The sequence below is a fragment of the Hippoglossus hippoglossus genome, chromosome 8 (assembly GCF_009819705.1).
Source record: "Hippoglossus hippoglossus isolate fHipHip1 chromosome 8, fHipHip1.pri, whole genome shotgun sequence".
NCBI lineage: Eukaryota > Metazoa > Chordata > Actinopteri > Pleuronectiformes > Pleuronectidae > Hippoglossus > Hippoglossus hippoglossus.
Window position 1 is genome coordinate 3,549,431 of NC_047158.1, and position 22,271 is coordinate 3,571,701.

At 44.6% G+C, this 22,271-nt stretch overlaps 2 protein-coding genes across 6 annotated transcripts in view; both read right to left on the bottom strand.

Annotated features, from left to right (window-relative positions):
* hoxb3a (homeobox B3a) overlaps positions 1 to 22,271 on the bottom strand; it is a 103,922-nt gene that overhangs the window by 48,957 nt on the left and 32,694 nt on the right. For all 5 annotated transcript variants that reach the window (XR_004614773.1, XR_004614774.1, XR_004614780.1 and 2 more), the window contains exons 2-3: positions 18,280 to 18,618; positions 5,342 to 5,706 (exon numbers count right to left, since the gene is read on the bottom strand). The gene's annotated coding sequence lies outside the window, so the exon portion shown is untranslated. The remainder of the gene's footprint in view (positions 1 to 5,341; positions 5,707 to 18,279; positions 18,619 to 22,271) is intronic.
* On the bottom strand, positions 8,823 to 12,338 carry hoxb4a (homeobox B4a). The gene is made up of 2 exons (XM_034594360.1): positions 11,434 to 12,338; positions 8,823 to 9,846 (listed from the first exon to the last, which is right to left on the bottom strand). Exons 1-2 carry the CDS (start codon positions 11,903 to 11,905, stop codon positions 9,539 to 9,541), a joined length of 780 nt encoding a protein of 259 aa, XP_034450251.1. The 5' UTR covers positions 11,906 to 12,338; the 3' UTR covers positions 8,823 to 9,538.

The window sequence follows — 22,271 nt, forward strand, 5'->3', positions numbered from 1 at the left end:
TTATCAGCTTGGTGCAGAATCACCCTAACGTGCCAGTGCATGGGCCAGTTGAAGTGATGTTGGAGCTGTGTGCAATCGTGGGGGTCTCGTGGTCCATGATGGATTAAGACAAGGTAAATTCTTCCTCCTCGGTAATGATTAACTGGCCTTTGAATAAAAGGAGAGAAACTGAAAATGTCTCTTTGTTAAGATGTAGAATGGCCGTAAAATTAAAGTGTCCAAGGCGTGATTAAATGGTTACTTATTACATCATAAAACGGTATTATTCTCCTTATTATTATTATCATTATTTTTATTATTATAGTTGCTGTGGTTAAAGTTATTGACAGATGTGAGTAGAGCAGACACAGTCAGAGACAGAGATGGATTCACCCCAAACATCTCGACTCGTCCCGTGGATCGTAAATCTGCGAGAGACGGCAGCACGCGCACAACAGTTTTTTCAACAAAAGAAAAAAAAAATCTCTCTCTCTCTCTATATATATAATATATTCTTTTCTGCGAGACGTGAGGGCTTTCCTCCGTTATGGAGTTGCATCATATACACCCCCCTACTCCTCACAAGGAAATGTTAAGGACCAATCCAAATCAATACACAGTAAGATTTGCGTGATCAAACTATTTTTTCTCTTAAGTTGCACATGTAAGCATGGGGCGCGCTGTGCAGCTGCTGATTCATTATTATATGGAAAAAAAGCCTGGATCCATAATAGATATCGTGTGGACGCCGCCTGCCTGTACTTGGGGTGGGAGACAGAGCGCCGTTTAATAGGCTGCAGTGAGTGTGAGCTGCTGTCACACACGTCACATCATTGATCCTGTCATATGTGACTTCTGAGCTCAGTAAAAACAGCCTGAGCATTGTTGGCCTTATAAAGGCTGAGCGAGAGCCCGCTGGGTTACAGTACTCATCCATTACACTCTGCGTGTTTATTACGGTTTTACGTTTCCACGCTGCTCTCTGGACTGACTGATGTGCTGTGATTCACATTATGAACATGTGTTCTCACACAGTTTGACCAAATGCTTTTGTCATAATACTAATGGATGAGCACTTCTGGTTTACTGCTGTACAATGAATTGACGTGTGGTCTTTTATGCAGCATCCTAAAATAAATATTTTGCACCACAATTTGCATTTGTAACAACAATTTGAACAAAGAGCCCAGAGTCCTACATTTGAGAAAATCAGCGTAACTAATGAGTAGAACGTTTCCTCACTATCTGAAGAGAATCTTGCATTTCCTGTTTTGTGCATTATTCATTTTTAATTTGTTGAAGGCTTATAACGAATATAAATTATCACTGGAGATATAAAAAAAAAAAAAGCAACGCTGGAAATTAATTGTCTCCTTGCGACTGTGGTGATATTTAAAATATTTCATGACGAGGCCTTCACCAAAATCACTCACAATAAACTTCGGATGAGAGAGGCTGAATCTGCCAAATCCCCTCTGCTGTCTGCAGGATGTTATTATGGAGCCTGCGCGTCTTTGTCATGGGGATATTGATAAGTAAAAGGTGGGGGGTGGGGGGGTGGGGGGGGGGGGGGGGGGGGGGGTTTGGTTAATACTGTGGTATCAATACGCGTTCACGGGCCTAATGCCCCGCCATCAGTCACACAGGCCGCGGAAGCGTATTTATCACTCACATCTAACGGATATGAGCGCTGCTGTAACAAACAAGGGGCAGGATCATCCCACTGTATGTGGCACCGCTTGTCTCCATTCACTGGCTGTGCGCAGCAGCGTGCACCGACACTGCGCTGCAAACAGAGGGGATTCACCCGGCGATGAAAGAAACTCAGAAAAAGACTCAATAACTCATTCATATGATTCATGAGTCATTGCAATGAAACGAGTAATATTCAATCTGTGATAAGACTTCGTGGTGACTTCAATATGAAGCATCTTTGTTGCGAGGTTGTGATGATTTGACGTAAAACAGAGCAGAGGAAATAATAATCGTAAAAGAATGCGTTGTCTTTATTTAAATGAATAAAATCAAAGCAGCACACACAACTGATAGAAAGTGATTCATGATTTGGCTCCAGATCCTGTGACGTCTTTTCGTCATCAAGTTATTTGCGGTTTGGTTTTTCAAAGGCTTCAGTGCTCGGTCGTATCTAAACCAGATCTTAAGTATTATTTATTATTTAAAATATTGTATGTAACTACACAGCCCTGCAGCCACAACATTGTACCACAACAGCCTATAGTGGCTTATCACAACACGGTGTGTATGCGCGTGTGGCCGTTTGGTAACCATTATTTGGCTCCCTCTCTTTAATACTTAATACACGTCTCCTTTTAAATGGATCACAGACACACACACACACACACACACACACACACGCACACACAGTTGCAGTTGTAAAAAGCCTGGCAGCCATATATCTCTGGTGACGACCTCCTCCTGCAGCTCGCGCGCCTGCACCGTGACCTCCTCGGCTCCTCGCGCTCTCCAAAATAATAAATTTCTCGGCCAAAGCGGCTGCAACAAGCGCGAGGACAGAAAGAAAAGAGAGAGAGAGGGAGAGAGAAAACACGCGGGCGATTTGTCTGGCAATTAGCAAACCACCGCAAGACTCCCAGGCCAGAGAGAGAGAGAGAGAGAGAGAGAGAGAGAGAGAGAGAGAGAGAGAGAGAGAGAGAGAGAGAGAAGGGGGGGGGGAGTTGTTGTAACTTTTCTGGGTAAGTGTCTCTGTTATCTGAGACTTATGTGAACATTATAGTGCATGTTTATGTGCAATCCCATCACCTGTGTGTGTGTGTGTGTGTGTGTGTGTGTGTGTGTGTGTGTGTGTGTGTGTGTGTGTGTGTGTGTGTGTGTGTGTGTGTGTTGTGTTGTGTGTGTGTGTGTGTGTTGTGATCACTGAAAAGCCATGCAGCTTCCTGTGTAAATCCACTGTCACCACACTGACAGCAAACTGTAAAGCAGCAAGCATCTTCTCTGTAAACTCCGGGCCGGAGTGGGAGCTGCCTCACATCTGCCTGCCTGCTGGACAGGCCCCGACTGCTCCACACTTATTCAACTGCTAATCCCACCGAGACTACACACAAATTCTGCTTTCGGCTGGGGAGAGGCATCAGGACGAGTCATAAAGCTGCAGAGAATAAAAATTACAGCTCGTAAGGACATACAGGGGCAGAGGCAGACTTGAGATCACTGTGTGCTTCCACTAACTAACAGCTCAGTGGGCTTTTATGCAGCAGCAGAGCAGCAGGGGTTTTAATTTAACAAGCATGTTTTTAATGAACCTGCATGAAGGCAGAAATTAGGTTTGCCCCATTCAAGGTTTCAGGCTGAGAAACTTTACAAACTACTGCATTGGATTTGTGTATAAATCAGTTAGGACTAAAGCTAGAGAGCATTGGTTTACCCCTCCCTCATCACTGCTGCGTTGCATCCTGTGGCACAACATGATGCACACGATTGTACAGCAAAGAGCAGACATGTGTGTGCAAAGCTGTCTGAAGAAGAAGCCAGTGCCTTGTGTGTATTAGCTGGCGCTCATGTTGGTCCTCAGTAGAATACAAGACAGAAACAACAGGAGGAAGTGATCACACACTAACATTTACCACTATACTATTCAAAACACCACAGAGCAGCTTTAACCACACATTTGTATACACACTGCAGTTATTTGCTCAAAGTGCATCACTTCAGTTGACCGTCCTCAAAGCCATCCTGAGAATGTGTCAGGATTTTGGAGTAAAAACACAAATTATACAATAAATAAAGATTAAATAAATAATAATATTAATAAGTAGACCTCCATAACTACATGAAACTGCTGAACTAATGGAAAAAGTAGCTCCAAAGGTCCCTGGATGTCAGATTTGTTTGGGTTCCATTGTTAACTATTCAAAAATACACAGTTCCTCATTCTGCAGGGGGGTGCTGGCTGGGAAACTTGCAGTTTCTCCAACAAGTCCTCCAACTTGAACGACCACATAGGTCATTTGTCTCCACCAGGAGTGGGGGTAGGACTGGTGTGGCGTGGAGGTCAGCCTCTGGCTTCAGAGCCAGTGGACCTCATCGGTCAGAAAAACCTGTCCCCTGTTTGAACCCTCCGCGGCCGCAGCTTGGCCATTCCGCTGATCCTGCATGACCATCGATTTCTATCCCCCTCCTCCTCCACCTCCTCCCTCTCCTCCTTCCCTTCGATACGTGCCGCTTATATTCCGGCCATTTGTTTCCTATCCTTCTCCACGCATCGCATCACGCCCTGACCTGCCTTCTCCCCATGAGAGGCCGGAGCCCCTCCACCTTTCTTTTTTCTAATTCAGGGCAAATTGATTTCTGAAGGGGTCAAGCAGAAGTGAGTGCGCTTCCTGAGGCCGCTGCTGCTCGGCTCAGCAGATACAGGAGGCCTGAGCGCACATGGCGACCTGCGATCGTTCGCAGTTCATTTGGAAAAGCCTTGTAGATCGTTTGTTTTCGTGGTAAATTGTTTTGGAGCACAACCGGGAGAGTATCCATTAACCAGAGCTCCCCCAGTTCTTTTAATTTTTCTCTTTCAACCACTCCCCCCCCCCTTTCGATTCGGTGCCATATTATTCATATCCCCACATCGGTGTCTGTGGCTTATTTGCACCTGGCCGACAACACGCACACACATTCACACATACATACATGGAACAGTAGCTCATTAAAAGCTATAGGCCTAAACCACAGCAACACTTTATGACCACAGAAACACAGCCAAGACAAAATGCATAATGAGCTCCGGGTGAACCAGGAATAATTCACGTGGGCCACTCTGCCATATATTAGCTGGAGCATTTATGAATTTTCCTGGAAGCCTGCGTATATGACTGTATTACCTTGGTAGTCCAACTCTATCATATGCCCTATATAAATAAAAATACACCTTCAGCTGAATCTGAAAAAAATGTATTTATTGCAGCTGATTTTATAAACCCTGCGCGTAAAAGACGCACGTGGGCACATGTTACGCACAACAGCAGATGCTCGAGAAGTGACAGGCCTCACGAGTGACAGACACAGAGGTGACACCACCGAGGCAAAGGGGTGGCGGAAAAACAGTTGCACAAACTTCGGAGAAAACAGAGAACAGCACAACAAAAGCCAGTCATCTGTGGCTGTATATACACTCCACTCTCACACACCTTACAACACAAACACGCAGCTCCAGAATGAAAGCCCCCGCGGCCATAAATGCCCCCTTCGCCTGACCTCGCCAAATGCGCACAGGGGGCAATAAAACCATAAAAACTGGCTCGGTGCCGTTTGCCTGCTCTGCTCCTCTGTGCAGCAGGGCCAAACCGCCAGAGGCACAACAGTGAAGGCAAAATGAAATTCCCAGGCCTCTTACCTTGGACGTCACCACTTGGAGCGACCTCTGGGCCATCTTCCTTTTGCGCCGGGTGGGCTCTCCGACTGATTTCTTGGAGTTTCTTTGGAGGGATTTTCTTCTTTCCAATGAAAGAGGGGGGTGGGGGGGAGAAAGTTTTTCTTTTCTTATGGTGGGATACTTGTGGGATGTAAAAAATAGCTGGCTGGTGCGTGGGAAGGGGAGGTGTGTGTACGAGTGTTTATGTGTATAAGGAAGGGGGGAGGAGGAGGGGGGGTATCTTCCAGAGTGTCTTCCAAGACGTCTTCTTTTTTTTCCTCTCCTCCATGTGCGTCCCTCTGTTCGCTGCCCTCTGCGTCTCCTGGCAGAAGGGCTCTTGTGTGGGGCTGTCGGGTGACAATGGAGAAGGAGAAGAAGACGGAGAAGAAGTGTTAAAAGAAGAACAAGTGATTAATGATTTCTTCTCGTATAATTCTCGCATTTTTCTTGAGGTGTCGTCCCCTCTGCCCTGTCCAGAAAATAATGGCTGTGAACTTTTTAAGGAGTGGGGTGGGGTGGGGGGATTCTTACAAAAAAACCCTGCTCCCATTCACATAAGCAGCAGAAGGCCCTGACTGATAAAGGTGGCTGAAAATAAAAAAGAATTACAATTCTTTGGGTGGATTTCATTGTACGGCGGTGTCACCCCGCACGCAAATCCATTTATTTTTATACTGGGACTGCAAACGGCTCAGGGGCTTTGGGTGATTATTGTGGAGGCACACGTGCGAGTGTGCATGTGTGGATATTTTGGGGAGGGGGGCTTTTGTTTAGATGCACCAATATAAAGGACATTTGTTGTGTAGTGAAAATTACAGGATTCAGACACAAATATTATGTGAGGAGAGATGCACCGCCCGCGGGTATATGTGTATATGAGGGTGTGTGCGTGTGTGGGGCAGCTCCTATTTGATCTTATTGTGTTCACTGTAAGGGAAATATGTGTGTGGCTTCTTTACAGGAACTGGAAAAGCTTAAAATTGGAATAATAATAATAACAACAATTATTATGATTATTATTATTATTATTATTATTATTATTATTATTATTATAAATGCAGGTTCACGAGCTTTGCCACCATAGGTAGCTTCAAGGTTTACGTATTTTGGTGCAGTGTGTGTGTGTGTGTGTGTGTGTATGTTTGTGTGTGCGCGCACATACAGTTTGATGTGAGGGCGGTTTTCTGCTGCAGGAGCCTTCTTTCATAAATAGGAAGAAAACAGATAAATGGGCAGGGGGAGTCTCTGTGGCAAGAAGCCCAGGGAGAAATCAACCAACAAGTAATAGGGAATCTTCTCTGGGCCGAGAAATACGAACGGACCAATTTGGGGGGCACGTTTTTTTTTGTTTAAAGTTCATCGAGAGGAATGCTATTTTCTCGCTCCCCCCACCTCTTGCTCTATATTTTTTCGATACCTGCTCTAAGAAAAGAAAATGAAAATTAATACGGGAGCCGCGCCTTACAAAAGAAGCCATTCGTCTTGTTGATTATCTATTTGGTTGTCAGGGTTTGAGCTATGGCGCCGGCCTGCTCCCTTTTTGTAATATATAAAAAAAATAAAACACACATGCGCGCACGGCACCGGTCCACAAAACAACGATAAGGGGGGGGAAAAAACGTGAGCAAAAATTACACTCATTAAAGCGTTAAAAGACCACGAACCGAGGTGCAATTTAATTGTTTTTTTTTCCAGAACCAGATGAGGTAAGGAAGGGGGGGGGGGGCACACTCTTTGTCGGGCCGGTGCACGCGAGCCCGAGCAGCCGTTAAATTAACGGGAGAACGGGAGTGAAACGGAGAGACGGCTCTGTGATTTAAAACGAGATTACAGGACGTAATGTACCAGGATCAGTCAGGGCCGGGGCTGATTAATCATCGCCGGCTCCTAAATTTTTTCACGTCAGGTCTCTGTGCGTCTGTTGGCTTAAACCAACACTGAAATTAAATGGAATTATTTAATGTGTGTGCGCAGGTGGAGGAGTGTGTGTGGATATTTCACACACACACACACACACACACACACACACACACACACACACACACACACACACACACACACACACACACACACCATTCACTGTTAAGCCTGAGAGGAGGAAGATGCTGTAGCTATAAAAGCAAAAATGGATGTTAATCTATTACAAAATTTTAGAAACAAGAAAAAAATCTAATGAAAATCTGATATAAATCCAAACATTTGAAGACGTTTAAGTGAAGGAATCGTACCGTGACAGAAAAGGCGATAAAACAGGACAGATAATAACACTTTTCAGCCATTTATTTAAATTTCAATGGACTATTCACAAATAAGAAGGTAGACACTGAGTGGGCATAAGCAGAGGAAGGCGCAACTTACATTTCTGGGGAGGTAACACATGTTCAACAATACCATCATTAGTTATCATACACATCATCATCATCATCATCATCATCATCGTCAATGAGGAAGAAACTGATCTTTGGAATGTAAAAAAATAACATTAACTGAAAAATACAATTACAGAAGAAAAGTGGCACAAGGAGGAAAGAGGAGGAAGAGGAGGAAGAGGAGGAAGAGGAGAGGTGTGCGCGCATTTCATGTGCGGACACAACAAAGATGAGACAACGAGCAAAAAGCGGAAAAGGAAGAAGAAAAAGAATCCACATCATTCGGACATGCAATCACAAGCTGCTCACTTTTCTCAATGTCTCTGGCTTGAACCGTTTCACTTAGAATTAAATAACTTTTCACATAGACGAAATGAATAGCGCTTTTTCTGTATTGCAGGTAGTGATAATAATTATAATAACTGGTCACACAATTTAAAAAATATAAAAGCTCGAAAAGCGGTCACTTCATTCAACGAGTAAGAGGAAATAAGATTACAAAATAATAATATTATCAATAATAATAATATATATATATATATATGTATATATATATAAGTACAGCTGAGGTAATAGGTAGTACATTGTATAGTGCTGCGTTTATAGTGTGTTCTTGGGCTATTTGTACCAGGAATTTGGTTTGAACGTCAGTGTCCTTTGTTTAGGCTTCATGGACTCACCCTGTCAGTCTGTTTCCCTGTACACAACATGGACACAACGTGAACAATCAACGGACCACACAACTACACGCACGTCATCCTGACCGACTGCATTCAACATTTAACAACCAACACGCAATTCAAAAGGAACTATCAGTCCAATTTAAAAAAAACCTCTAAGGCTAGTTTGTCCTGAACCGCAAACACAAAAACAGAAACAGAAAAAAAACAATTATTATTTGTTATCGTGTGTGTGTGTGTGTGTGTGTGTGTGTGTGTGTGTGTGTGTGTGTGTGTGTGTGTGTGCGTGCGTGTGTCTGTGTGTAAGAATACTTAATACGAAACGAGAGTTCCATTTATTACACGTGCGTGTTTGAGTGCTTGAGTGGGGTGGGAGGGTGGGAGGGTGTGTGTGTGTGTGTGTGTGTGTGTGTGTGTGTGTGTGTGTGTGTGTGTGTGTGATGGAGGTGGGGGGTGTAGACGCGAGGGGTAATGGGCAGAGCCGCGGTTCACCCCTTTGCTTTGTACCCGCAGAGTAAACATGACAAATGGGGCCCGAGTTTGGCATGATTAAAGATGAAAACGAGGATCCATCTTCACCAAAAAAAATGTCTCGGATAGAAAAAAAGGACAGGAACCACGCGCGCGCGCACACACACACACACACACACACACACACACACACACACACACACACACACACACACACACACACACACACTGGAGCACGCTATAGTCAGCCTACTGTCTTATGCTCTCTCACAGAGAGGAGAGAGGGGGGGTATAAAAAGACAGAGATATAAAAAGCAGAGAAAGAGACGCAGAGAGGGAAGAATGGCGGGGATGAAAGCAAAGAAGCGACCGCATCTTTTTTTTTCATTTCTGTCACTCTCCTTCCTCGCCACCTCGTTCATTTTGTTCATTTCTTTTTTTTTCATGAGTGGGGAATCTCTCTCTCTCCATCCTCCCACGTCATAACAGTGTGTAACATCAGCCATCCATCCTCCCCTCCCTCCAGAGTAAAAGCGTTAATCCGGTCCAAAGTGCAGGTTCCGGGGGTTACAAGCGTGGCTGCCGGTTTGACGTTCAGTTTGGGAATCGGGTATAGGAAAACGGACGACACACGTGAGACAAAGAGCAAAAGCGCCGGGCTATAGAGGTCCGGCGGAGCGGTTCTGGGAGCCGGTTAGGGCCTGGGAGTTTGTGTTGCTGCTGCTGTTTGTCCCGGAGCGGACCTTAGTGTTGGGCAGCTTGTGGTCCTTCTTCCATTTCATCCTCCGGTTCTGGAACCAGATCTTGATCTGCCGCTCTGACAGGCAAAGCGTGTGCGCGATCTCCACCCTGCGCCTGCGCGTCAGGTACCGGTTGTAGTGGAACTCCTTCTCGAGCTCCAGGACCTGCTGGCGGGTGTAGGCCGTCCGAGACCGCTTCGCATCGCTCCCTGTGTAGTTTGGATTCACTGTGGGAATAAATAAGGCAAATGGTCATCACTTCATCAACGACTTAAAAAGAAATACACAACCGCTTCAAAAATAATAATATGCAATAAATACATTACAGGTTAATATCATTTTGTTATATTTTAATTAGACTAGCTACACGTGTAGTAAGCGCGGCTACTAGTAAGACTAATGTGAACGTGAATATACTGAGAACAGCACATGAAAACAAAGGCAGAGAAAATGGTTTTGCATTGTGAACATGCAACGAAGATAAATAAAGGCATGGCAGCCGTGACTGGACCTCTGCTGACTGTAACCTTTGCAGGACCCTGCAGTGATTGTTTTCTCAACAGAGCCGTTATTGTTCATGTGCCTTTAGCTCTGTTACAGCTGAACGCCACGCTCTGTTGTCGAAGCCCTGCTTTTTCCACTGAACACTGTATGTTGTCAGATGGTGTGAATCCTCCGAGCACAGCCAGCCCGACGCCGGGCTACAAATGGGATTTGAGAGCAAATCGAGGCCACGGCTGGGTGCAAAAAAAAACACAACACAAAATGAAGAGTGTTCCGACACGTCAGCGCGCACACTACACTGGATAATGGAAACGCATGAAAACAAGCAGCAGCAGCGATGAGCCGAGCGCTTTCCTCCTTTTTTTTTATTTTCAGTTTTACGCACGGATGCCACGGACAGTGATGGTAGCATTGTCTGTCTTGTGTAAACTGCTCGTTGAGAATAAAGCTGGTGGGGGTGTGGAGGGAGGGGGGTGCAGCAGCAGCAGCAGCAGCTACACATAAGGGCATTAGGCGGTGATGATTCAACACAAATCCTGAAACTACAACAGGACAGTACGAACCCAACATGCTGCAGCGGTGTGTCAAAAAAAAAAAAGGCAGCTCGAGTACATGGAGTGAAAAACAAATAATGCGTAAAATAGTTTTCTTACCGAGTAAACAGGTGGAGTGAACGCATTACGGTGACTTTGCAAAAGAGGCATTTTGTCGTCGCGCGAACCTGAGCTGCGATTATCCCAGTGCACAAAAGGCAGCGAGTCTATTAGAACATTACAGAGAAGCCATAAGAGACTGGAGCTATTCGGTGTTACATCGGTGTTTTACGGCCGGCTCCATAAACATGAATATTTCAGCTGCCATAAAACTTTCCCTCCCCTGGAACAACGAGTGGGGAAGGAAGGCTCGACAGAGTAAAGTACACCGTTTATACAACCCGACCACTTAAAATCAAATTACCAAAGCATAAAATCTAACTTATGGGCTCGCTCTGAGTTGTCATAAGGCGAGGTATTAGAGCAGACGAGCCTGAGATCGGACTTCAAAAGGCACCTCAGCGCAGAGGTGTAATAAAAATTTATGGAGGGTGTAATTATATTGGCCCTGCAAACAGACGATCGTAAATCTTGACCCAAGGGCTACTCTTCTACTTCTAACAGAAAACAGGGAGGGGAAGCCATAGATTTTGACGGTGGACACCTAGCTGACTGCATGGGTTTCAACCGCAGGCACAAAGGCGCAACGAGGGAGAGAGAGAGAGAGAGAGAGAGAGAGAGGGGGGAGAGAGAAAGAAGTTTGCATGCAGCACTTACGGATGTTTACATGGACTTTCTTCATCCATGGGTAGACAACGGGGTCCTTGCGATTGCTCGCGGGGGAAGAAGCGCCTTGGCTGTGGGGCGTTTGGCCGCAAGACGGAGGCGGAGGCGGGCTGGGTGTCACCGAATCGCAGCGGTGACTCTGCTCCGGGACGGGACTGGTCTGCAGCCCGGCCGGGGGGAGGACGTGACCCCGGGGGGACATCACCACCGAGGCGGGCTGCCCCGCGCGCTGGCACGGCGTGAAGGGCGGCTCGCCTCGGTGCGGGTGGGGATTCTGGGGGTGTGCGGGGTGCTGAAGGTTGTGGTAGAGGGAGTCCGCCTGGAAAGCGGCAGGCTCCTGCCTCTGAGAGCTGTAATAGTCCGGAGAGTGGCTGGGCAGATAGTCGCTCTGTGAGTATTCCTCGCACGGTGGGAACTTCGGGTCCACATAGTTGGAGTTGATCAAATAGGAGCTCATGGCCATTAATTTGAGTCTTTTTGTGGAATTGCACCTACTCGGAAAATATATAACTAAAATTTATATCTCATCCCTTTACTCTTCGGTTATTCCTGTTCCGTTGAACCCTCCTACTTTTCTGTCAAGTGAACAAAGTTAAGAAGCCACGTGACGGCGGCCGGCCAATGGCGATCCTCCAAGACAAACCCCGGATAAGGAAATGGGATTAAGCATACACAGAGCCCCCGCACGCGCATTATCATATGGCCTCAGTTTGTTGGTATTCAGTCTTACAATAACCCCCCCTCCTCTCCCTCCTTTCCCCACGTCTCTCTCCATACGCACCGTTCCCCATTTACAGCCTATTTCTGCGCCACATGTCGGACACGCATGCCGTCCGGAGCAGCCAGAGAATCACAACAATAACAAAGCAGTGGAAGGAAGACAAAAAAAAAAACTTCTGCAGGAGCGACAGAGCTGCGGTACAGAGTGCTCCCTCTGCCTCCTACCAGGCTCCTGGCTGCAACTTCAAATACAACACATTAAAAAAACTGGGGAAAGAAACGGCAGAGAGAAAGCGCCGGAGGGGGGGTAGTGGCGCCTGCACCACCTCCTCTGTATATATTGGGTGTGTGTCGGGACGTGATTGCCAAAGTTTTTTTTTTTTTTTCTTCCTTCTCTCACTTTTGCCCTGCTCCTTTTTTTTCCCTTTTTTTTTTAAAATCGCTAATAACGAGGAGTGGGAGAGTGGCCTGACTCGGGCGCCACCCAGCAGCAGCAGCAGCACCGTGTCAGAGATAAATCTGGCTTGTTTAGGATCGATAGAAAATTCATCAACTAATTCAGGTTACACGGCCTCCTAAATCACGGGCAGACCTTTGCATTAAGAGTGAGAGTCCAGCGCCGCTTCCCACTTTTGTTTTAAACCCGCGTCGCTCCAACAGGCGCCAGATCTGCATTTAACTCCTCGTGCATAGTAATCCAGCCTCAGCCCTTTAGCCTGGCATGAATACAGTTGTAACCCCCCCCCCCCCTCCACATCCAGATTTCGAAATTAACAACACCGGCATGGCAAGTCCCTGTGCGCCGACTGTGCGTGTTTTGCCCTTGAGCTGTGCATTACTGAACACATACACCCTCTTTGTTTTAGTTTTTCCTCCTGGAGAGAATTCATGTCCGCAGCACCTCCACATTTCAAGTCCTCACACACCTGACACACTCTCCCTGTCTGCTCGTCACTTTCCTATTGTTGTGAAAGACACAAGCAGCACCAGGGGCGTACAGAACCACATCATAATATTCATTCCCAGCCAACGAGTTTTATGATAAAACCCATTTTATACCAGTAAACCTGCGTCCAGCCAGCATCGAGAGAAAACTCAAGGACAAAAACGTGCGTGTATATCACTGTGGAAACACGCAACACTGCGGTGAATGGAACAGGGGGAATGTTTCCCCAATCAGAAGGCAGCTTCTGTGCGCGTTCTGCAGTCTTATCACTGTTGGACCATGGGACACACAGGCAAGATGATAGAGATATCCAAGTCCTTTGTTTCGAGAAAATTGACCGTCTCTAAATCGACCCCACCTCCTCCCCCCCAAAACCACCACCCCTCGTCGTTTTCAGCAGGCAGACCGCATCATTTTTCAACAGGACTCCCTCTACACAAAAAATACAATTAAATTAAAAGAAGAAGAAAAAGAAAAAAAGGCTCCATCCTGTTCAACCTGGAGTTGGCTTTTAAAAGTATGAGGTTACACGAAGCCACTCAGGAGGAGAGCAGACATTATCAATCGAAAATATTGAATACATTCCTGAAATAAATCCAATGGAATAAATCTGTGTTTACTGTGTTCAAAAAAATAAATACACATTAGAGGATGAGACACGCTTTCTTCATTCTTATTTTTGCGCTTTTACTGCTCTACTAACGAATCCAAATGGCGCAGGTTTTAAATGCGTCACAGCGGAGTAACAGGAGCTGCAGGCCTCCCTCTGCTCCCTCTGCTCCTTGCGTCCTGATCCATCGCCGCCGCCGGGTATAAATCCACTATATACTCCCCTAGAAGCGAATTTGTGATTGTTTTAATGATTTGTACACAAATCCGGATCTACAGGGTAGATATAGAAGACAGAGGCTCTCTGGAGGCACAAGCTGAGCGCGTCCACGTGCACCTGAATTGATTTCATAAAGTCACTGTCGTGGCCCCAGCGGAATATTTTCCTCCATTTGTACTGCCTGCTCAGCGCGGAGGGAAGACTGGGAAATGAACGTACAGGTCGATGCCCCAAACACTTCCTGTGTAAGTCAAAGAAAATAATTAAAAAGCTAAGAAATAAAAAATAAAATTCAAGAGAGATGGAAAGGTGCAAGTGGGCCCGTAGCTGCACTACAGGCCCTTTAAATTATTTTCCTTATCCAGGATTAAATACAGAGAAATAATTTACGACTGTGGGAAACAAAAAGACAGCTATAGATCAAACAGTGGCATTTGCATTGTGTAAAATGTTTACGCCTGGGATTGTTTTAAACATCAGGCCTGTTTTTTATCCAAAACATTCGTACAGTTTCCATCCACGGTTTGATTAAAGCAACATGTAATTATTTGAAAATGAATTCCTTAAAAAAAAAAAGAAGCTCCAGTCTCGGGCTGTTCCTAAAGGGTGGGCATGAAAGAAAAGACAGATGACTTGGCACGGACACACACACTGTCCCATCGCAAACACTTCTGACTGATGGCCCTGAAGAATGGATGGAGCAATAACGAAATGAATCCACGTCCCTTCAGTTTGGTAAATGCACAGCACTTTTTTAACTCCATTAAAAGCTCCCACAGTCTTTCTTTCTTTCTTTCTTTCTTTCTTTCTTTCTTTCTTTCTTTCTTTCTTTCTTTCTTTCTTTCTTTTTCAATAAATAAATCATGAACATCAAAACACACATGGTGTCCAGGTAAAACAGGCTTTGTCGTGTATTTAGCCTTGAACTGATTTGTATGATTCATATATAACATCTGAGGATGGTGGATTTTGAAGCTTTTCTCCACGGAAAAATGTTTTTGATATTTTCAGTGTCACTTCTCTCTGCTCCTGTGCCGCTCCCACATTGATTTTGTGACACCGACACTCCCTCGCATGCTGCAGGCGACATTGCTGTTCTCCGTTTCCTACAAAAGTTGCCCATACATCACCACGAGGGACGAGAATAGCAGAGAGGGGGGGGGGGGGGGGGAGAATCACTGTCACCGTGGAAATAATCCTGCTTTAATCCACGGATTAGATGTAGCATCGTTTTTATTTTATTTCTCCTATATTTTTTGTAGCGTTTAGTTGGAATACAATCCAGCATAGTCTTTATTCTATTCTATTCTATTCTATTCTATTGTGCAGGTGTGGGTCTACCTGGTTCACCTTGACCTCCCGCTCCGCCTCGGGTCAGCTATCTCAGGTATCCATCAAGGTGTGTGCGGTCTGACTGCGGCACTTCCCTTCTCTCTGTCAAGTTTGTCAGTAGCAGCCATTCATTTGAACGAGAGCCCAGAGTTTCCGGCTGCAGATAGTGCTAACCCAAGATATAGAAGATAAGAGGCAGTCTTCTTAAAAAAAGAATGATGTGATCAAAGAAGATTCTTAAAATGTGCATCAACAATGTGTGCGGATATAAAAATACATCTGTATTGAGTGTGTTTACAAGTCTTAAATACCATGAACCTGAACCGGGGTTCATGTTGTGAAGCCACACAGACACTGGTGTAAATAAACTGCTGTAACATTTACATGTAACACCATCTGAAGACAGTTAAACAGAGATGACATAACATCCGGATACAGTGAGAGGAAAAGGTCAGCGCCTCTGGATTTACACATGTGACTTTTACTGCGGGTCGTTTCCGTCAAACACAGATGGAAATGTTGTTTTGTTTGTTTGTCTGTTTGTTTGGGGAGGAGGGTGCCAAATCGAACGCAATAAAAAAAAAAAGAGCAGCGGAAGAGAAGCAGGATTGAGTAAATAACTTGTTTTCCCCTTTAACCATGTTGTTGTATCCGCGGCACAGACTCATTTGTTGTTGGCAAAGAGAGAAAAAACCACTCGTGCTCTCTGGTTCTGTTTTCACCACAAACTGGGATTAAACTGTGCTGAAGTGGATTCGTTTTACAGAGTGTTGAGGTAAGAGCTCACGTTTCTACAGCCGGGTGTTCTTTCACTGTGACGGGCTAAATATACAAGAAGTTGAAAATAATTCATGGTGGGGAAAAAAATATGTTTTAGCTCTGCGTAAAGTAATATTCTAATAAAATGTCTGCATAAATTTAGCCTATATTTTTCTGCTCAATATTCTTTTTCAAAATGGCTATCTGAAACATTCCAATAAAATGCCAGAGTTTTTTTTTATTCTCCAAACAGCAGGCCTTAGCCGGTATAAAGGCACAGTCAGAAAATGAAACTGAACATATTGAAGGGTTAAACGGCCTCATTATTTGCAGCGACCGGACTTGTCAATGCTCTGAAATATTACCGAGGTGAAAAGGCTGCGGGGACAACGACGGGGAAGAGAAATGCAGTTTAGCTCCTTTGTGCAGTTTGAAAAATAAATCGAGGTCCGGTCCCCTGGTTATTGTCATGCAAAGTAACGGACAGGGATAAAAATGAAGTGGCGCGGAGGCCTGTTCCTCCGTGTGGTGACTATTAATCCGAAGGTGCTGCTTTCTTTCTGGAAGTCTTTGTGTGAAAGAAACCAAATGAATTTAGCGAAGCAGCAGACGGACGGGCAGCGTGTGAGCTTCTACTGCGGAATGGAAACAGCAAATACACGAGTCAAATTAAAAAAGACTAATGCAAGAGGTGCTCAGATAACATATAATATAATATTCTGCTGCAATTGGACTGTGTCCAGTTATTAAACACTAAACCGTTCATATCGAAACTGAAACAGAAACTGAGAAGAGAAGAAACTAAACACATGTATTCAACCAATTAAAATGAATTAACTAAAACGTCCCTGCAGCCGCAATAAAGTATATATATATATAACATATATATTCAACCAATTAAAATTAATTAACTAAAACGTCCCTGCTGCCTAAATAAAGTATATATATAATATTTATTTATTTATACTTTACTAAGGGCATTTAAACGCATTGAATATTGTCCAAATTCAATAAATTCGATGGCCTGTGTGTGTGTGATTGATAAAATAAAATCGTAATCATGAACGTGTAGGTTTAAGAAAATAAAAAAACATGGTATGTAGCATGTCCTCATATCAGAATATGATATGAGGACGAGCAGTGACGATGACAGGAAACAAATGTTCCCTGCAGAATGGGAACATTTTATTCCACAGCAGGTTTATAATCACAGCAGCTCATTAGAAATCAGCAGAGGGAAATAAACCACACACTCATATACTGTAAACTGGCACAGTATATGACCAGCAAATATCACCAGCAAAGTAATGTGCTGGTGTATACGCTCCACCAACAGCAGAAAACCACACATCTGGATGCAGACAACGCTGCTGAGTCGGAACCATTTCTAACATTTTAACTCCAAGAAGCCAACAATGAATCCATCCCACTGGAGCGTAACCCATGTCTTCATATGTCAGTATTACCTTTGTTATAATTTCTTAAAACCGACACATAAAAGCAACAGGCAGGTTTTAAGGGGAACAAACCAACGTCAGTGACACAAGTATCTGCTCTTCTGAATCCCAGAAATATGGAGTGAACCTGAATTTAGGACTAAAGGAAGAGAAAGTTGTCCTGAGTGACCTTTAACCTTCCACTAGCCACGACCTGGCCTTCACCAGCAGCCACACACCATCCATCTATCTATCTATCTATCTATCTATCTATCTATCTATCTATCTATCTATCTATCTATCTATCTATCTATCTATCAAGTTACAGCGTGACAGACAGAAAGAAAGCACATCGTATCATAATGACAGTAGCAGGGGTGGATGGGCTTCTTGGGTAAATCTAAACTATCACCAGCATGTCTGTGGTGCACCCCGAGGTCACCCAGGGGCCCCACGTGATGGCTTCACTATTGAAAGCAGCCCCACGTGAAGGTACAGTGAAGGACATCGAGCTTTTAAAAACCCTGAGCACCGTATGATCGATTAAAAACACACATGAAATCATGGAGTGATTCGAGCCTCCACTGACTTGCAAAGAGGAGGAAGAAAAGAAAAGAGGAGGAAGAGGGGGAAAGAGGAAGAAGAGGGGGGATTCTGCGGCAGTTCCGGCAACACGTGGTCTCCCCCCTCCCTCCCAAAGCACCTGCCACACCGCACGAAGACGACTCACACACACACACACACACACTGATATGCAAACGAGGAAAGCTTGTACTTCTACCAGGCAGATTTCTGTCTTTGTGTGAGTTACTCACTCCTCTGTAGCTGGCGGAGCTGCGTCTCTTCCTCCTCCTCCTCCTCCTCCTCGTCCTCTCTCTTATTCCCTCTCTTCTTGTCATTATGACGTTTTCTTCCTCTGCTCTTCTTCTTTCCGTCCCCAGAAATTGGCAATTGTGTTAATCTTTTTCTCACTCTATTTTAAAAAGAATCATTCACACCTCAGTCCCTCCTCTCTCTCTCTCTCTCTCTCTCTCTCTCTCCCTCTCTCTCTTTCTCTCTCTCTCTCTCTCTCGACCTCTTCTTCTTCCTCTTCCTCTTCCTCTTCCTCCGACGCCACAGGTTTTTTTTGACCTCTTCGGGATTCTTCGGGGTATCTTAGAAAAGAAAGAAAGAAAAAAGCTCGTTGTCATTTCCGCGGACACTCCCGCTCGCTCACACACACACACACACACACACACACACACATGCACGCCACACGCGCATTGACGCGCACTCTCCGGTCTCCGGTGAAGGGCGTGAGGACGACTGCATCCGATCATTGTCACTTACACTCCGCGTTTAAAAAAAAAAAAGACACGGAAGGAGGCTGCGGAGGTAGAAGCAACTTTAACGGCGATAATCCAGAGGAAAATGGAGGCAAACACGTCACCGCTCCCCCGCGAGAAACCCCCACGGAGCCGTCGGTAACGGACAGAGGAGAGACCCGCTCCCCCGGTGGTCGGTCCCTGTGTTATCCCGGTGTTGGGCTACACCGAGCGGTTTGGGGCTGAGGGGAGACCGAGCAGGACTGCTGTGGAGACTGTGGGCTCTTTAAGGCATTAAGTGTTGAGTGTGTGTGTGTGTGTGTGTGTGTGTGTGTGTGTGTGTGTGTGTGTGTGTGGACTGAAGTTTTCAAATTAATCTGCCAGTTTGGCACACTCTTTGTTTAACGGGCGAGGCGTGTCACCCCGCGTCCCCGGTACACATTTAAATATCGGAGCGACGCGCTGACCTCCCGTTCACCCCGAGCTCAGCCAAGCCCTTTCCCTCACCCCCCTCCCTCCCTTTTCCACACCCTTTCTTTATGCCATTTCCACCCCTCTCCCCCTCTCTCTCCCTCTTTCTGTCATTTTGTTCTTTACTCCCCCTCCCTCCCTCTCTCTCCCGTCATACTAAATTGAGTTGGAGTCATTACTTTGAAGAAAAATGGTCGGCAGATATGGAGAAGGAGAAAGAGGGGGGGGGGTCTCTCTCTCTCATACAGATTCTTCTTCTTCTCTACCAGGATCATTTCTCCTTTTCCTATTGTCGAAGTATAAATGACACCGCCGCGCGCACTGATACGCGTGCACGGCGCAGGCGCAGACTCACCTCAGAGGAAGTGTCTGAAAAGATATTCACTCCTCTACTAACTGTGTGCGGAGTTTACGTACAGAGACAGAGCTCATTGGCAAAACCGAAAATCAGTTCGGTTTACATGTTATACTAAGTGTGTTTTCCCACATAAATAAATATAACATTTGTGGTATAACTTTTCTTTTTGTTTGTTGCTGCCTTTTATTAAGTCACATCTGAGGCTATTCATTTATTTCTGTCTCCTTTTATTCTCACATTCCTATTGTACGTTATTCTCTGAACCACAATAAGGAAGTTTAAGAATTTTAAGAACTTTTTTACGCCACACATAATAAGACAATTCCTAGCAGTCTCAACTCCATATTATAGTCTGTCTGCTCTGATCATGACCCGTTTCACACCTAACATTCATCATAATGGATATCCATCACATTACCAATTCTAATATAAAACTTTAGCTACATTCTCTTACTGAGCAGTGAAGAGTAAGTTCTTATACAGGTACCGATCAAATAAAGACATACTTGTATAAATGTGATTGAACAGAATCAGAACAGGAGCTGGGAGCTGGACTCTCACTCTGATATTCTACATAATAAAGACATTTTTACTCTGTCTCTCCAATGCATTATGTTGGGGGTAACCAGGAGATTGTAATATTTTAATTTGCTAGTAAGTTCAGAATTTTCAGTAGCCAAGTAACTCAATCCTCTGTGAATCTGCTCCTCAGGGAGGATACCCAGTATGCAAAGCTTTGGATCCAATTACACTTTGTCTTACTGCTTTTTTAATTGAGGTAAAAAGCACTTTGAATTGCCTTGTTTAAATGTGCAGTGCAAATAAACTTGCTTGCTGCAGTTTGTGATGCGCAAGCTTTAACAACATGAGCGAATATCAGTCATTGTCCTTTATGCTCACGACAATTAAAATATCAGCAGACATGTTGCTTTTGGTAGACGAGCAAGATGTCTTCAAATTGTAGGTGAAAAGATGAAGATGATGCTATGATGCTCACACGTTTGCATGATGGTATATATGGCGCCGTAAAAAGACAATCAGTTGTACACTATGTTTAATGCTGCATTGTGGGATACAATAAGTCTACTATGGGGTATACAAATTGAGACAGCACAACAAAGTAGCAGACCCAATACATAGTGGACTATGTAAGTCATTTTGGAAACAGCTACAGTTTCTCAAGGGAGAGTTCAGTTGAAAAAGCTGTGTCATGTTGGAGCTTGGGTTCATAAAAACAGCCTGGTTTCCTTTGAGATCAGATGGAGCCATGAGTCGGATTTACACCGATATTAAATATTCGACACTTTGCAAACTGCCGATGGGGAAAGGGGGGGGGGGGGGGGGGGACATTTCCGCAAATACCCTTTTCTCATATTTACTAAAACTAGGCTGCTACTATGTTGTGACCATATGAGGCCGAAAATAACAGCTTGCAATGCAATTTGCAAGAACTGCATTTCTAAACCACCAATCAGAGCCGCTCATGGCTAGCGCATAAAAACTAAGGCTTGTTATTTCTATTACAGCTGTTGCTGCTGGTTAGTGTCGTGTTAATTCATTTGCAAAGTTGTTGAGAATATCACTATGGTTACTTGTGTCCACACTCCTCCACCCTGCTAATTACCACAGTATTACTTCCCTGATAATTCTACATTATATCAACAGCATCATCACTATGTCACATAACTGATTCAAGTTATTGTATTTTCTGTTCACTTTCATTTCTTTTTATAATTTCTGAATAACTCTGTATTTTTTCTATATATATAAATACACCTGGTGAGTATATGTGACATTTTAAAAGGGCCGCGCACGTGCAAGTGGACGTCATTATTTAAACGTATGCATGGACAACTGCCTGCTGTGAGAGGAGCGAGCATGCTACGAGCTCAAGTGAATTAAATCTGTGAACTCGGGATGAACCTGGATAAAGAGGGGACCTGTAACCTGGTTATTCACTCATTACCTTCATGGATGTGAAGTGGGGCAAACTGGGCCAGGCTGAGCCGTGCCTGCAGGCCAGTGTGTTTACGTCAATAAACAGATTATTCATTTACTGGGATTATCATCCAGTAGTAATTCAGTTCCTGCAGCTCCGTATAGTTTATCACAGTGTTTGATGTCAAAGTGGCCGATCCACAGATTCCACGAGTTCACCTTCATTACCTTACATTTTACTTTATCTATATCATAATCAAATATTTGCTTAAGATGTATTCTACTGTTTGTTTACCACATCTTTGTAGCTGCCTGTGAATACGATGCACAGACGTGTGGCCAAGTCCTTTTTAAGACGAGAGAGAGAGAGAAAGAGAGAAGGAAAATGGTTGTAGGCTCGTTCCTCTCAGCTCAGCGGAGTGAACTTGGCCCCACATTAATCTCACAGTGTAAATCAGATAAGCAGAGTAATCATTTTGGGGATGGTGGAGGAGATTGACAGGCCTTTGCTGATAAGGCTGAGCAGAGGAAGTGCGCTGCTCTGCTGAAATTATTTGGGAAGCATTTGTACTGACCTCTGGTTATTTACACAGAACCCTGGTTTCTTTATTTAAGATGTATTACCGAGACGATTTTTAACATGGAAGTGAAAATACTTGCTTTTATACATGGGAACTAGACCAGGTTACTGTGACATTAATGTCAGGAGCTGCCAAAATGGATTGGATTATATAGA

What these genes read in the sequence shown, in the direction of transcription:
- hoxb4a (XM_034594360.1), bottom strand. Translation starts at nt 11,905, where the DNA reads ATGGCCATGAGCTCCTATTTGATCAACTCCAACTATGTGGACCCGAAG. An exon ending in GAAAGTCCATGTAAACATCC is followed by an intron (nt 9,847 to 11,433) that starts GTAAGTGCTGCA and finishes TTATTCCCACAG; the next exon opens with TGAATCCAAACTACACAGGG.